At 47.7% G+C, this 13,113-nt stretch overlaps 6 protein-coding genes across 6 annotated transcripts; 3 read left to right on the top strand and 3 right to left on the bottom strand.

Moving 5' to 3' along the window:
- Positions 1-23: 23 nt before the first annotated feature.
- Positions 24-1,174, top strand: F4807DRAFT_290928 (Mago nashi protein). The gene is made up of 5 exons (XM_047994805.1): positions 24-210; positions 276-313; positions 381-476; positions 584-735; positions 820-1,174. The coding sequence occupies exons 1-5, from the start codon at positions 173-175 to the stop codon at positions 961-963; spliced, it is 468 nt and encodes a 155-aa protein (XP_047849744.1). The 5' UTR covers positions 24-172; the 3' UTR covers positions 964-1,174.
- Positions 1,175-1,581: 407 nt separating this feature from the next.
- F4807DRAFT_464880 (vacuolar import and degradation protein-domain-containing protein) lies at positions 1,582-2,785 on the bottom strand (the record flags this gene model as incomplete). Its single annotated transcript, XM_048002199.1, has 3 exons — positions 1,582-1,967; positions 2,055-2,205; positions 2,273-2,785. The coding sequence occupies 3 exons, from the start codon at positions 2,783-2,785 to the stop codon at positions 1,582-1,584; spliced, it is 1,050 nt and encodes a 349-aa protein (XP_047849743.1).
- A 1,955-nt stretch (positions 2,786-4,740) lies between these two features.
- Positions 4,741-6,541, bottom strand: F4807DRAFT_290945 (tRNA guanosine-2'-O-methyltransferase TRM11). The gene is made up of 4 exons (XM_047994806.1): positions 6,254-6,541; positions 5,350-6,194; positions 5,098-5,303; positions 4,741-5,045 (listed from the first exon to the last, which is right to left on the bottom strand). Exons 1-4 carry the CDS (start codon positions 6,368-6,370, stop codon positions 4,843-4,845), a joined length of 1,371 nt encoding a protein of 456 aa, XP_047849742.1. The 5' UTR covers positions 6,371-6,541; the 3' UTR covers positions 4,741-4,842.
- Positions 6,542-6,744: 203 nt separating this feature from the next.
- On the top strand, positions 6,745-8,412 carry F4807DRAFT_290861 (ribonuclease P 40kDa subunit). The gene is made up of 6 exons (XM_047994804.1): positions 6,745-6,994; positions 7,050-7,200; positions 7,261-7,323; positions 7,396-7,497; positions 7,550-7,675; positions 7,725-8,412. The coding sequence occupies exons 1-6, from the start codon at positions 6,851-6,853 to the stop codon at positions 8,219-8,221; spliced, it is 1,083 nt and encodes a 360-aa protein (XP_047849741.1). The 5' UTR covers positions 6,745-6,850; the 3' UTR covers positions 8,222-8,412.
- F4807DRAFT_464877 (ankyrin repeat-containing protein) lies at positions 8,257-8,922 on the bottom strand (the record flags this gene model as incomplete). The annotated part of the gene is made up of 1 exon (XM_048002198.1): positions 8,257-8,922. The coding sequence occupies one exon, from the start codon at positions 8,920-8,922 to the stop codon at positions 8,257-8,259; it is 666 nt and encodes a 221-aa protein (XP_047849740.1).
- Positions 8,923-9,205: 283 nt separating this feature from the next.
- F4807DRAFT_443937 (tRNA ligase) lies at positions 9,206-12,849 on the top strand. The gene has a single exon (XM_047999593.1). The coding sequence runs from the start codon at positions 9,578-9,580 to the stop codon at positions 12,167-12,169; it is 2,592 nt and encodes an 863-aa protein (XP_047849739.1). The 5' UTR covers positions 9,206-9,577; the 3' UTR covers positions 12,170-12,849.
- The last annotated feature ends 264 nt before the right edge of the window (positions 12,850-13,113 follow it).

Raw genomic sequence — 13,113 nt, 5'->3', positions numbered from 1 at the left:
AGTGAAGCCTCGTTACTTGCAGAGTCGCAACAATTAACAATCCGAAAATCAGAGACGTCTCGGAAAGAAATTAGCACCGTCGCCAATTCGACAAAGAGGTAATCGCGGGTCCGAACACACCTTTTTCATACGCAAACAAGAAACACCTGCGACATCCCGATTCATTGCCAATATGGCTACGGCTGGAGAACCTTTCTACATCCGATACTAGTACGTCCAAGCCGGTGTTCGACAAATAGAGAACAAGTAGATTACTGACCCATTGATCCTTATAGCTCGGGTCACTCTGGTCGATTCGGTCATGAATTCCTTGGTACGCTCCCCCTCGACCGACTTTGTCGGTACACACCTACAATGCAAGACAACTAATAGCGACGCAGAGTTCGACTTCCGAGTCGTCGGCGACGGCAGAAGCGCCGTGGCGCGATACGCCAACAACTCGAACTACCGAAACGACAGTCTGATCCGCAAAGAGAGTACGTCTTGTCCTGTCTCCCTCCCTCTACCCTCTTTCCGACCGCTTTCTATTCGCTCCTCCGTGAAGAGTAAGAGTCTGGGCTAGGGTAAGGCTAACGGGAAGTAGTGTGCGTCAGTTCGCTGGTGGTGGACGAGATCAAGCGCATTGTCAAGACGAGCGAGATCATGAAAGAAGATGACGCGAAGTGGCCTCAGAAGAACAAGGACGGACGACAGGAGCTGGAGATCCGACTGGGTAATGACCATATATCCTTCGAGGTATGCTTATGCTTCCCTCCTTGCGCAAGTTAATAAATCGACTGCTACGAACCACCAGTGCTAACCTCACCAAATGGAACATAGACAGCAAAGATTGGATCACTCATCGATGTGACCGAGTCGGCAGACCCTGAAGGACTAAGAGTGTTCTACTATCTAGTGCAGGACCTCAAGGCGCTCGTCTTCAGCTTAACGTCACTCCATTTCAAGATCAAGCCCATCTCGTGAGGAGAAAGGGAAGGGAGATGCGCAGATGCGTAAATTTATGATCATCATTATGTACACTCGGAGTACGGCCTTGACCTCCTAACTGCAATATACCCCCTGGTCGCAAAGTCGTGAAATGCCACTATTCTCGTCATGAACATCATGTCCCCGAATCGGAGACAGTTAGGGTTAAATCTCCATCTGATAGACTTTTCCCGATTTCGATTTCCGTGCTATTTTCGTTTCTGCGTTACGAAATCGAGATGCTACTCAATATAGTTCATCAACGCGATCGAGGCCCCTTATTTACTATCGGTGGAGTGGGCGGTCGTGTTGTGTGTGTGTGCTGCCAAACGCCCATTTACTAGTTACGTTAAAACCCTCGAAGGGTCTTCATTCATCCATAGATGAAAAAGGGCGGAATGACATTTATCGAAATTCAATGTCGCCGAAACAGCCTTTATCTTCCACGTGCTTAAGTTCTAGTTGTTGGAACCTGATATGCGGTATTAGTAACGATGCTCCCTGCTTACAACATGAAATAGTCGTACGAAATAAAATAGTAATAAATGAAGCAAACATAGGTAATATAATAAATGCAAAATTTGGGGAAATGAGTGGTTTGGACGAAATGGGACCTCACTTTTCACTCTTCGAGTGGAAATATATACCACTAACGCTGCCCTCCTTTTGGTTAAAGCAGATGTAGTAGAAGCCCTCGAAGCTGGCGCCATTGATAGTGCGCACGCGATGGTCGGGGACCAGGAAGTGTTCCTTCCAGCGCATGAAGATGTTCTCGCGCTGAGCCAAGTTCGGGATCGTGACGGGTCCTTTGCGCACTTGCTTCGAGTACGGTCGGAAGGCCGAGAATTTGCCCCAGTGGTTTAGGTCGATCTTTTCCGTCGCGCCCCAGTTCTCGTGCTTCGTGATGAAGCCGTACTTGCTGCCGATGAGCTCGCCCTCGAAATACGTCGTAAGCGTCGGGTTGTCCTCCGTAAGACCTAAATGTCCACTCGTGTGAGCGGCTGTTCCGACTTTAGAATGACCGGGGACGAGTCAAGCGACATAGCAAAGTAAGGTAAAATGAATGGGGGGAAGGATATCAAACTAACCTTGGATCTTAAGAAAGCCGCATAGGAACGATTCTCGCAGGTCGACATACTTGATTTCCACCTGGACATCATATACCTGTCGTTCCGACTGCTGGGTGCCGTGAAACCTGCTTCCCGGTCTTAGGAACGACGACGGAGAGGTAGGTATTATCTTGTGCAAAGTCAGCCATTGCTCATCACTTTTGTAGAGGTATATTCATCGGGGCGCATTGACGTACTCGAACGTTGGAGTAATCGAATCCCATCGACGGCGCATAAGCATCCTCGTGCCAGCGACCGGGCGCCGCTCCGTATTCTAGCTTTTCGCCGTCCGCGCCGATGGGCGAGGCGGCCTCGAACGTGACGCGCCGCCGCTGCCGGGTCGGCAAGGCATCCATATCGCCCCTGGCCGATGCATCGTCGTCGGCATCGGTCGGCTTGTACGTTGTGGTCGTGGAGTCGGATGGCGAATCGGCGCGGTCAGAAGAGAGAATAGTGGGTTCGGTTCCGCTCCTCGAGTCCGGTCTAGGAGACTCGGTGGCGGAAAGCAAATCTGAGATGGCGGCGTCGGGTGGTGGAGCACTGACGGGTTCGGGCGATGATGCATCGACTTCCTGGCCGTCGATGTTCATCTCGAGGCCATCTTGGTCGGGTCGCCAGCTACTGCGAGACACTTCTTCCGGATCGGGACATGAAGAGCTATGCGTTCGAGGAGGGAGTTCAGGAGGCGGATTATTAGAGGGGGTAGGCATGCTGAGGTGTGTGTATGTGTGGATGTATGTGGCGATGAAGGATTATGGGTTGGGTTTTGCCTTTGTCCTTCTCTCTCGATTATAAGAATTATCTCGAGTAACAAGCGCGATGTAAATGAGCTGCGCGTGAGGTTAAACAAGAATAACCCTTATTTGTGATGCTGCTTTCGGAGGGGAAAATGTACAAAATAAAATTAATGTATAAAAAAAAGAATAATAGAATAATAAAAGTTAATAAACAGGCCGCACCGAAAGAGAGAAGAAAATGAATATGTCGTGATGTCGAGCAAAGGGGGATAAAACCGATAAACCAAGACGAGGTTTGGATCGAGTCGGCCTCTCTCTCTCAAATGGTAAAAGGGTTTAAAGCCGCCGAAAACTTATGAAAGTCGGCTTGACTTGTTGCAGGAATTGTTAACAATAAGTCTGGGGGTGGAGAAGGGACCCAACACCTTTAACGCTTTCTGGCTGGTTGACAAGGGGGGGCACTCTGGGCAAGGGGGCGTGGGAGAGCCGTGGCTCTATTAATAGAGCTTGTATAGGTTGATGTTAGTTAATGAATGTTAATGGTTAAGTGTTTATAGTTATGTAAAAGCACATGCCAGAAGAAAGATGGGAAGATTCAAGAAAAGGGGTAGACGCCTCAATGATACAGGTATAGGACATATAAAAGGCTAATAACCTCAAGTACCATCCAATAATGAGGACGGTTGTGTAGAAGGACAACTCCCAACTCACCTAATTTCTAGCTTCAGTGAAAATAATAAATAAGCGATCGACGTTAAAAGATTCTTGACCGCCACAAAAGAATTGCGACTAGCTTACGCACCTGTCACACCTTTCCACGGCCGTTATAAAGCCTGAAATATTCCAAGTTTAGTATCGTAACTTAATGAGTTATAAGTTGAGCAGTATAAGAAATGAAGGAAAGGTATGGATATCACATATGAGAAACCCATCTATATCAGGTATGCATTGCTACTTTCGCATTCGGAAATGTCTTAGCGGGAATGCCGAAAATGAATTCTCATGATGCTTTTCATGGGGACGGCACCATGTGTATGTCTTAGACAGTACGTGCCATGTGTTATATACATCTATATATGAATATTCATTCCGAAGACCCTACCAAGCTGCCTAGGATCAGTACGTAATCCAGTTTTATCGACAGAGGATTATACTCGACAACTTCAACTCAACCTCAAACTTGATTACTTCGATAACTACATGATGTCATGATATTCAGATATAGTAACATTCAAGTTACCCCGGATTGAAGATTAGCTGTGACAGCTCATGCCAAGTCTCTTAGGGCGGCCTCGGGGATTCTTTCTAGAAACGTCAGCAAGAGAAATGATCGCTCAGCGCAATCGTGGAATTGTTATCAATTTCCATGTCAAATAAATGGATTTTTGCTGCTGATCTCCATCGCGTGCCAGGAGCATAGCAAGAGTAGGCTATCAATCGATCTCCAAGAGGGGATTAGGTAGACAACCTTGGAGGCGGGATGGAGAGGGGAATATGCATTAGTGTCATTGCCAACATACACCGGTCGTAGAGTTAATAGGCCTCTAGACCACCTAGGAAGATACATAAACTTTGAGGCCTCCATTTTAACAGGAAATCTTGATGCCGTGACGGGCCGTTGACGTGAACCTTGTGAAGAGATAACTTTTCCTTCTCCGTTGATCCGCGACTAGACCAGTGAAGGTAAATGCATATCGAGCGAATTCAATCCGGCTCCTATTGCGAGATAATAAAGTCTGGTACGGCGACAGCGTGCTAGCGACGATTAGGGATGGTATGATTGAAGCACATTTTACTCGTCTTGACTCTGGGCATCCCTTGGACATAGACCATGAGACTAAAGCGCCCCTGGATACGTCAACGCAGCTTATCGTATACTATCACACTCCAGCTTCAGTTCTAAAAATCATGGGTGTTTCTTCGGCTTGGCTGCTTGTTGGTATTAGAAAAGCATTCCTCACTACCTACTCTGGGGGTATTTGGGGTATACGTGGGTTTGCCTGTGAAAAGGGAATAGTAAGGCTACTAGGTCATTTTTCTCCGTTTGATTGCCCTACCGCAATGTCCGCGTCCGACTGCTCTGTCTTGAAGCCCTTAAAATAAGCACGGCGGAACGAGTTCAGGTCGTCTGCCGTGTGGCCCTTCACTTGTTCCTCTCGTTTCCTCTGCACAAGTGCAGATAAGTCAACCTGCGAGTCCGGCAGACGGCTATAAGTGATCAATCTCCGCGACCCTATGAATAGTGTCAGCATGATCCTTGGCGGAAGTATATATGCCAGGCTTACACCTATTGAATACTTGAGTACAGACAACTACGATACTCAAACACGGGTGCGTCGGCACAGGTATTTCCTGCTCCTCGTCATTCGCTGTTGGCATCCAGAAAGACAGACGGCCGCCGTCCACTAATGTATCTGAAGCAAAGTTCAGTATGTCATCTAACATAGCTGTGAAGCTGTATGGCTTCTTCGGAGGTATGAAAGATGCATTTCTAATCCCGTCAGTAACCCGTCAATTTCTTAGGGAGTGTATCATACTTGTAAGTTCGTTTTCCCTTTTCGACGAGCCAGGCATCCTTCTCCGGATCTCGACATCCGAGTACTTTCAATCCCTCTCTTACGCCGTATGGTGGGTCGCAGACGATGCCATCAAGTATCCTGGCTTTCCTCACGGGGCTATTCGTTAAATCGCTGACGAAGACATCCCCCAATAGATTTTCTAATCCATACTGCTTGAAGTTCCCCTTGAGGCTCCTCTTCCCTCCTTCACCCCTGACGCTGCGGCCGTCGATATCACTTCCCCAACCGAGAGCCCCGAAATGCGCACATGCGATCGGGAAACTGCCAGTACCTACAAATGGATCGTAGAATATCTTCCCAGGCGCAGCCAGAGCGATATTAGCCGTGACCAAAGCAAGTTCTGCATCCATAGATGTGGTACTAATATATCCTCGCTTCTTGAGATCATAAGTTTTGATCAACTCCCGCACACTTTGACCGACAAGACGGCCAAAATGCACTTTCAAGGGGTTAGGTAGGTTACGTGGTACGGAATCAAATTCCCATTCTTCGAAGATGGTGAACTTTTGGTCCGGGTTCTTGAGGAGAATGAGACCGTCGAACCCTAGGTAAGCGAATGAATTGATGAGATCTATCTTCCGCTTCTCTGAACGAGAACCCTGGTATGCATCTATATTGATTTTGAACGAGACTTCTTTATATTGCGCCCATAGGTGAGCAGTGTCACGCTTCACAATGGCATGAAGTTCGTCATACGTCTCGGCGGAACCCCAGTGCTCATGAATGCTTTGCGCCAAGACAGAGCGCTCTAGGAGAGTCTTTGCTGCATCTTCCGACGGCAGTTGGACTATACAGAAGGGTGACTGAGAACGTAGTGAGCATATAAGGCTGTGGTATATATTGGCGGGATAGTGCCCATTACCTCTTCGCTATAAAATACAATCTCTAAGTTGATATTGTTGACTATGGCGAGTGACTGAATCTCTGCTAGCCGGAAAGTCTCGTGAGACTGAGAAAAACGAATGAGGTACATCATCATGAGTTATGTGCCTTAGTCCGATTTGTAGATGCCCAGAAGAGTATAAGTGCTCCTGTTATTTCTCTGTCTACGAGTCGCTCCATCTGAGGCTTAATAGTAGTTGTAGCTTGAGTTGTCAGGTTCGACTTAACCTTGCGCGCGGTTCTACGAACGTGAAAGAGTTTGTTATTGGAGAAGTTCTAAAGTTAGGAGTGTATCCATACACCACGCTATTGCTTATATCCATAGAGACTCGTTTAGAGCAACTATATTTAGAATTACCCAGTACTTTACCCACTTAACCAGCATAACCCCATATCGTGGATAGCATCTAATTCCACACTTCAGGGTTGGTGTAACTTCAAAGCTCACTTTTCTTCTTTAATCCCTAATATGTTGATAACTTCTCTCCACTACTGCTACGTTTAGGCAATACAATATTGCTGTCTATCGCGCGGTACAGCGCTGTGCATACCGAAATCTGGTGTCCATTAAAGAAAAATGCTTTCTTTTGCGACGCCAAGCGTCTATCAGTCTTCAAAATGCTTCGTCACATACGGTGTAATGAGCCATCTTGAACCTGGACAGCTTCCAGCCAAGGGGAAACCGTGGAGCGCACTTCTAGCGCAGGACTTCGTGCACAAGGTTCCATTTCTCAATCCCTATATGTCTATATACGCAATTCGCTAATATAAAGCAGGTTGACTTAATTCTTCCACAAGAGCTATTGCAGGTTGTGAAGGATAAGATAACCGGTGACCCTAGCAGAGAAGCACCTGAGTTCTACAAGGTTATCATGAGACTCGGACAGATCCTAGAGGGAGATTTCTTCACTGAATATATCAAGATAGGTAACTTTAGTCAATATCTACCATGTTCTTCGGCTCAGAAACTAATTCATCTTGTTAAAGGAAACATCATGATGATCTCAGAAGGAAGGATAGGCACCGACAATGTGTTTTCCCTAAAAGAAGGCAAGTCTAAAATATTTGGCATTGTAAGAAAACGACGAGTCTTTTATAGCTGACATTTTTCAATTGTTTTAGGCGTTCTTACGCTGTATCTTGATAAGGAGACGTATGAGCGGGCTGGACTTGTTGGCAAGCCTCATGGAGTAAAGGGCAAACGTGGATCTAAGCCTCGATGGAGTCAGTTCACTCGCTTGAAGTGACTTTTACTGTTACTAATTCCTTCTTGTAGTTGTTCAGTTCGATCTTCGAAGTCCATCGATGCTCCACGGCAAGAAGGGGTTTGATAGATTGGCATATGCATGCAAAAATGTGCTAAATACCCCAATCACCTGGCTTTTCCACAATCTGTCTAAGAGTAAGAGGCATATACCGCATCATGCTAATTTACGTGCTGACAGCTATAGCACCTGTCCCGGATCCTCTTTCACAGCATTATCCCACTAAGTATACATCGACCCCTGGGATTTCCGGAGATCTTTTCATGAAAGTTCCGTCATTGAAACCTCCGCCAGCCATCATCTCCAGTCAAAACCGGTTAGATCTAGAGGAATTCGCCACTGAAATATATGAATGGCTGTCACTAGTTCGCCTTGATAGCCCACGAGTGGATGCAGACGATAAGATCGACCCTTACTTGTCATGTTACGCAGTTCCCGGCGACATGGAGGATGTTCGGAAAGAGAAGCTGTGTCGAATCAGTTGGCAAGGATTCATACCACCAAAGTGGACTCAGCAAACCTTGGTGGATGTCATCCTTGCTCTGCCATCGAAATCATGGTTCTCGTTGAGTGTAACATCATTCCCGAAAGGTATCATTGGAGATAGTGCAGACTGCACCGTCTTAAGGCCACCTAACTCTCCAGGAGAGTATTTCCTCTGGGATATCAAGAAGCATGATTGAGAAACATGATCCCACATCTGACACGTCAATTTGAACTAATCTTGCCTCGACCGGACATTGCGACCTGCCCAACTCTGATCTGCGACGGCATCTTGAATCAGTCGTCTCAATTCTGCCTGGCCAGCTTCGGAATGAAAGTCATCCCGCTCAGCTAGTTGTTCTATCCTTCTTCGTAATTCAGAATCGACTTCGATCTGTTCCTCCTCGGCGGGTGCAACGGCGCTGATAGACACATCGGATATTTGGATGCCATTTGGTAGGGGCAGTGGACCATTCGTGTTCCCATTAGTTCCATTCGTGAGATGCTGGGCTTGGGCGTTGTTGCTAGAAGTCTCCTTGCTCTGTAGGTACTCGGCGACGTCAGGGAAATCACCCTCTTCAGCTATTTTCTGGCGCGCCGTATGTCCATCTGAACCGGTTATTGCGGTATCAGCACCTAGCTCTTCAACTAAAATCCGAGCAGCATCGACAGTTTCGACAACGAAAAGCGCCGTTTCTTCATCCTCATCGCGCAAATTAACATCCACATTGAATTCGCGAATCAAGGTGCGAAGAAGATCGAGGTGGTTATAGCTTGCTGCTGCATGGACTAAAGAGTAGCCATGATCATCCTGCTGCGAAGCCAATGTTGGGTTCTCGCGAAGAAGGGGTAGTAGAGCCGGACTATTATCAGCGGCTAGGAGGAAGGGATTGGCAGGCATCGCGATCTGTAAAGCGAATCGTAAATTAAGGGAACAAAGAGTTGGTGGCATAAAATTAAAATTTATGGAGTTCGGTATGACGCATCGTACTAAACCTGGCTAGCCCCTCTATCCCTTTGCGCCTCTGCCCCTCGTTGACTGCCCCGCGGCAGTAGCTTACTTGTAAGTACCTGTACTTCTTGCTGACCGCCTTCCATTTTGGGTGGGTTGCCCCTCTAGTTTCCTCAGTGACACCCCAAAATTAATCAGGAACGATCTGCTACTGGCTCTACTGGGTACCTGCCTAGCTGCAAATATTTGAACTTTGGAAGAAACTGAGACCTTCAGACCTTCAATGTTACAACTTACCTACCTACATGAACACTGCACGGTACATACATCAACGATCATTCTAAACACTGCATACAGTACGCAGATTGACTAACGGCAAAGCTTTCAGTGACTCATGCCGGCAAGCTCACAAGCACTTGTCCACCGAACACAGCCTCTTCATCCACTAAAGCTTGACGTACCTAACTCGTCCGAACCACACAACGCAGAAGAAGGTCCAAGTTACTCGTGATATAAATTACTTGGTACTCTTCTTGCCTATTGTTGATATTTTTTTCGGATACCGCAGTCACAGGTGGAAACAGAGTTTTGTCGTAACCAATCAATGTCACCGTCTTGCCACAGGGTTTATAGAGCATCCTGCACTATCAACCGTCAACTCATTCTCCCCCTCACCCGTCTACCCCGTACTTCACCTCTACATCTGAGACATCATACACTACAAAGGAGCCTCACTGGACCCCAGCAGAGGGTTCAGTTTAGAGCTATTCGCCAAGTCAAATCCTCATCTATTTTGCAACGCCAAAGCTACGCAACTATGGAGTCTGGAATACCATATCGTGAGCAAGACCCCCAGGAGGTAGCAAACCTCGTCCGAGACCTGGGAAACAAGACCGTCAAGACCAGGAAGACCACTTACGAGGTCAAGGGATCAGACGGTATCACCGTCGATTCTTGGCGTTACAACGATTGGGATTACAAGAAACGCAATTTACCTACCTATGCCCGAGGTCTATTCACAACAAGGAATCGCAACGGTCATCACGAGATTGTAGTGAGGGGCTATGACAAGTTCTTCAATACAGGCGAGGTCCGGGAAACCGAATGGGCGAATATCCTGACCAACACCAAAGGCCCGTACGAACTGACTCTAAAGGAGAATGGCTGCATTATATTCATCAGCGGCCTTGAAGACGAGACTCTCCTCGTGTGCAGCAAGCACGCTACAGGGGACCGTAGCGATGTCGAGATCAGTCACGCAAGTGCTGGTGAGAGATGGGTCGACAAGCAACTAGCTACTCTCGGCAAGACCAGACAAGACTTCGCACGGGAATTGAGACGTAGAAACGTGACCGCCGTAGCCGAACTCTGCGACGATTCTTTTGAAGAGCACATTCTCGCATACGGTCCAGAGAAGGCCGGCCTTTACCTTCACGGCATTAATGTCAACGTACCTGAGTTCATGACCTACTCTAGTAGTCGTGTCCAACAGTTTGCCGATGAATGGGGCTTCCGTAAGGTTGGACTTCAGACATACGATAACGTCAATGATGTGAAGACTTTCTTGGAGAGTGTTGCAGAGACAGGGGCTCATGAAGGCCGAGACGTTGAGGGATTTGTCGTCCGCTGCAAAATGTCCACTAACCCAGGACAGGAACCCTATAATGATTGGTTTTTCAAGTACAAATTTGAAGAACCGTACTTGTTGTACCGGCAATGGCGAGAGTGCACCAAGGCCTTGATCGCCGGAAAACCTCCCAAATTCAAGAAACACGTTAAGATTACGGAAGAGTACCTTTCGTACGCACGTAAAAGGCTCAGTGGCGACTCTAATTTAGGGAAGGAATACAACAAGAACCACGGCATCATCGCCCTTCGTGATGATTTCTTAGCATACAAGCATATGAAGGGTTCGGACGCGGCTAACATCGAGAACGAATTTGGAAATAACGAATCAGGATCCGTTTCTCGGGATATTGTCCTTGTTCCTATTGCTACCATTGGTTGCGGCAAGACCACAGTTGGCATCGCCCTGACCCATCTTTTTGGCTGGGGCATAGTCCAGAATGACAACATCCAGGGAAAGCAACGCCCTGCTCAGATGGTCAAGGCCGTTAAGATGCTCCTACCAGAACATCCTGTCGTCATTGCCGACCGAAACAACTCGGAACGCCGAGAACGAGCTCAGATCATCAAAGACATCCAGTTTCAAAATAAGGATGCACGACTAGTGGCTCTAAATTTTGCCCATGGTGATATCGACGAGACTAGGAGAATTACTAGAGAACGAGTGTTAAAACGAGGAGATAACCATCAGACTATCCAAGCCGCTTCGGACGAGGCCAAGGTGATTGGGATCATGGAGAATTTTATCCAGAGATTCCAGCCCTGCGACCCTGAGAGCGATCCAGATAATGGCTTCGATCTAGTCATCGACCTAGATCCTACTCAGGATAGCCGTGCCAATGTGGAGACGGTGGTCAGGGAATTACATCGGAAGTACCCAGCGTTGATCACGAAGTTTCCAAGCGATGAAGAGATGGACGAGGCTGTCAAGGCTGCAATCGAGAATTATAAACCGGATCTGAGGCACAACATCCCTGACCGAAATAAAGGACGGGATAAGAAACAGAACCAGCAAGCTAAGAATCAGGAGCCACAGGCCCCTAAGAAGAAGGCTTTGGAATACATGTCCATATCTGTTCCCGCTAAGGATATCAATGTGGCTCTCGAGGCAGCGTTTAAGGGCACTGACCCCCAAACCCAACGATTTTATAAGCAATTACAGCAGACCCGACGTATTCAACCGCTTTTCCATGTGACGCTGATGCACCGCGCCTCAGCCAAGGAACACCCGGAGCTTTGGCAACGATATACGGCACTAGAAGTCGAGAGCCAGAGCCAGGATGGGAAGATTAGTGAATGCGACGTCCAACTAGAGCGTGTGGTATACGACAATCGCATCATGGCCGTGGTCGTGCGAATTCTTGACGAGGAACAGAAGTGGACTTGTGTTAACAAGGTGCCTCATATCACGATCGGCACGCGCGATGATAGCGTCAAGCCCAAGGAAAGCAACGATCTGCTTGCGAAATGGCTCCAGGATGGCAGCGGAGGTGACACAGGTATTGGGGAGAGATTGATAGAGGGCCAGACCGTGGTGAAGGGTAGCGTACGCGGCGTGCTGTCGAGATAGGAAGCCGTTCAGCCAGAGCCGCAACCGTCGTCCGAAGGCCACGAAGGTGAAGGTCCCCCTCGGGGTGGCAGGGGTGGAAGAGGAGGATCCCGCGGAAGGGGTCGAGGTAGAGGCAGAGGTGGAAACAGAGGTGGAAACAGAGGTGGAAACAGAGGTGGAAACAGAGGTGGAGATCAAGGCGGAAGAGGAGGTGGCAATGTGAATGGAGACAAAGGTAATCAGGATGGTACAAGAGATACGAAAGGTAGAGGTGGTGGTGATAGAGGTGGTAGGGGTGATCAAGGTGGTAGGGGTGATCAAGGTCGAGGTAGAGGCGGAAGAAACAGAGGTCGCGGAGGATACAGAGGCGGTAAAGGACCAAGTGGAGCGGACGACAGAGCTCAAGAGAGCAGAGCCCAAGAGAGCAAAGCCCAGGAGAACAGAGACCAAGGAGTCGCAAATCAAGGCGAGAAACGTTCAAAACGTGTGTTGACTGCCGAAGAACGCAACGACTCAATACTGGCATGGCGAGAAGGAGTTGAGAAGTAGGCAATTACCATATATATACTTGGTTATCCTAACCCTGTCATCGCAAACGCTATATTAGCTTAAGGCTATCTGAAGATAGTCGGCGACGATTCTACTATATCATAAATAGTAGCTAACAAAAGGCGCACAAATTAAGAAACTGTTATTATATATCCGTGCAATTGCTTTTATCCTAAACTTGAAGGTCATGATCCTGCATTGATGTGTAGACTGATGCATCCATATCTTCACTCGATATCCAGGGCAACCATTTATGTAGAGCCGCAGTTACCTAAGTAGGGTTGAAGAATATAATATTGCCCATTTTAACCCTCATTTTCCCTTCCTAGCCGAAAGACTTTTCCTTCTATCCCATCTTTTCCCATTTTCGCATAATACCGCGTACACCCACCAGCTTATCACAGCCGCGGCCACGA

Source organism: Annulohypoxylon truncatum (genome assembly GCF_022578515.1).
Source record: "Annulohypoxylon truncatum strain CBS 140777 unplaced genomic scaffold F4807scaffold_45, whole genome shotgun sequence".
NCBI classification, from domain to species: Eukaryota; Fungi; Ascomycota; class Sordariomycetes; order Xylariales; family Hypoxylaceae; genus Annulohypoxylon; species Annulohypoxylon truncatum.
This window is presented reverse-complemented; position numbering and strand designations above follow the sequence as displayed.

What these genes read in the sequence shown, in the direction of transcription:
- F4807DRAFT_290945 (XM_047994806.1), bottom strand. Translation starts at nt 6,370, where the DNA reads ATGATGATGTACCTCATTCGTTTTTCTCAGTCTCACGAGACTTTCCGG. An exon ending in TTGTATTTTATAGCGAAGAG is followed by an intron (nt 6,195 to 6,253) that starts GTAATGGGCACT and finishes CTACGTTCTCAG; the next exon opens with TCACCCTTCTGTATAGTCCA. An exon ending in AAGGGAAAACGAACTTACAA is followed by an intron (nt 5,304 to 5,349) that starts GTATGATACACT and finishes TGACGGGATTAG; the next exon opens with AAATGCATCTTTCATACCTC.
- F4807DRAFT_290928 (XM_047994805.1), top strand. Translation starts at nt 173, where the DNA reads ATGGCTACGGCTGGAGAACCTTTCTACATCCGATACTA. An exon ending in CCTTTCTACATCCGATACTA is followed by an intron (nt 211 to 275) that starts GTACGTCCAAGC and finishes TGATCCTTATAG; the next exon opens with CTCGGGTCACTCTGGTCGAT. An exon ending in CAGTCTGATCCGCAAAGAGA is followed by an intron (nt 477 to 583) that starts GTACGTCTTGTC and finishes AACGGGAAGTAG; the next exon opens with TGTGCGTCAGTTCGCTGGTG.
- F4807DRAFT_290861 (XM_047994804.1), top strand. Translation starts at nt 6,851, where the DNA reads ATGCTTTCTTTTGCGACGCCAAGCGTCTATCAGTCTTCAAAATGCTTC. An exon ending in CGCAGGACTTCGTGCACAAG is followed by an intron (nt 6,995 to 7,049) that starts GTTCCATTTCTC and finishes AATATAAAGCAG; the next exon opens with GTTGACTTAATTCTTCCACA. An exon ending in TGGATCTAAGCCTCGATGGA is followed by an intron (nt 7,498 to 7,549) that starts GTCAGTTCACTC and finishes TCCTTCTTGTAG; the next exon opens with TTGTTCAGTTCGATCTTCGA.
- F4807DRAFT_443937 (XM_047999593.1), top strand. Translation starts at nt 9,578, where the DNA reads ATGTCACCGTCTTGCCACAGGGTTTATAGAGCATCCTGCACTATCAAC.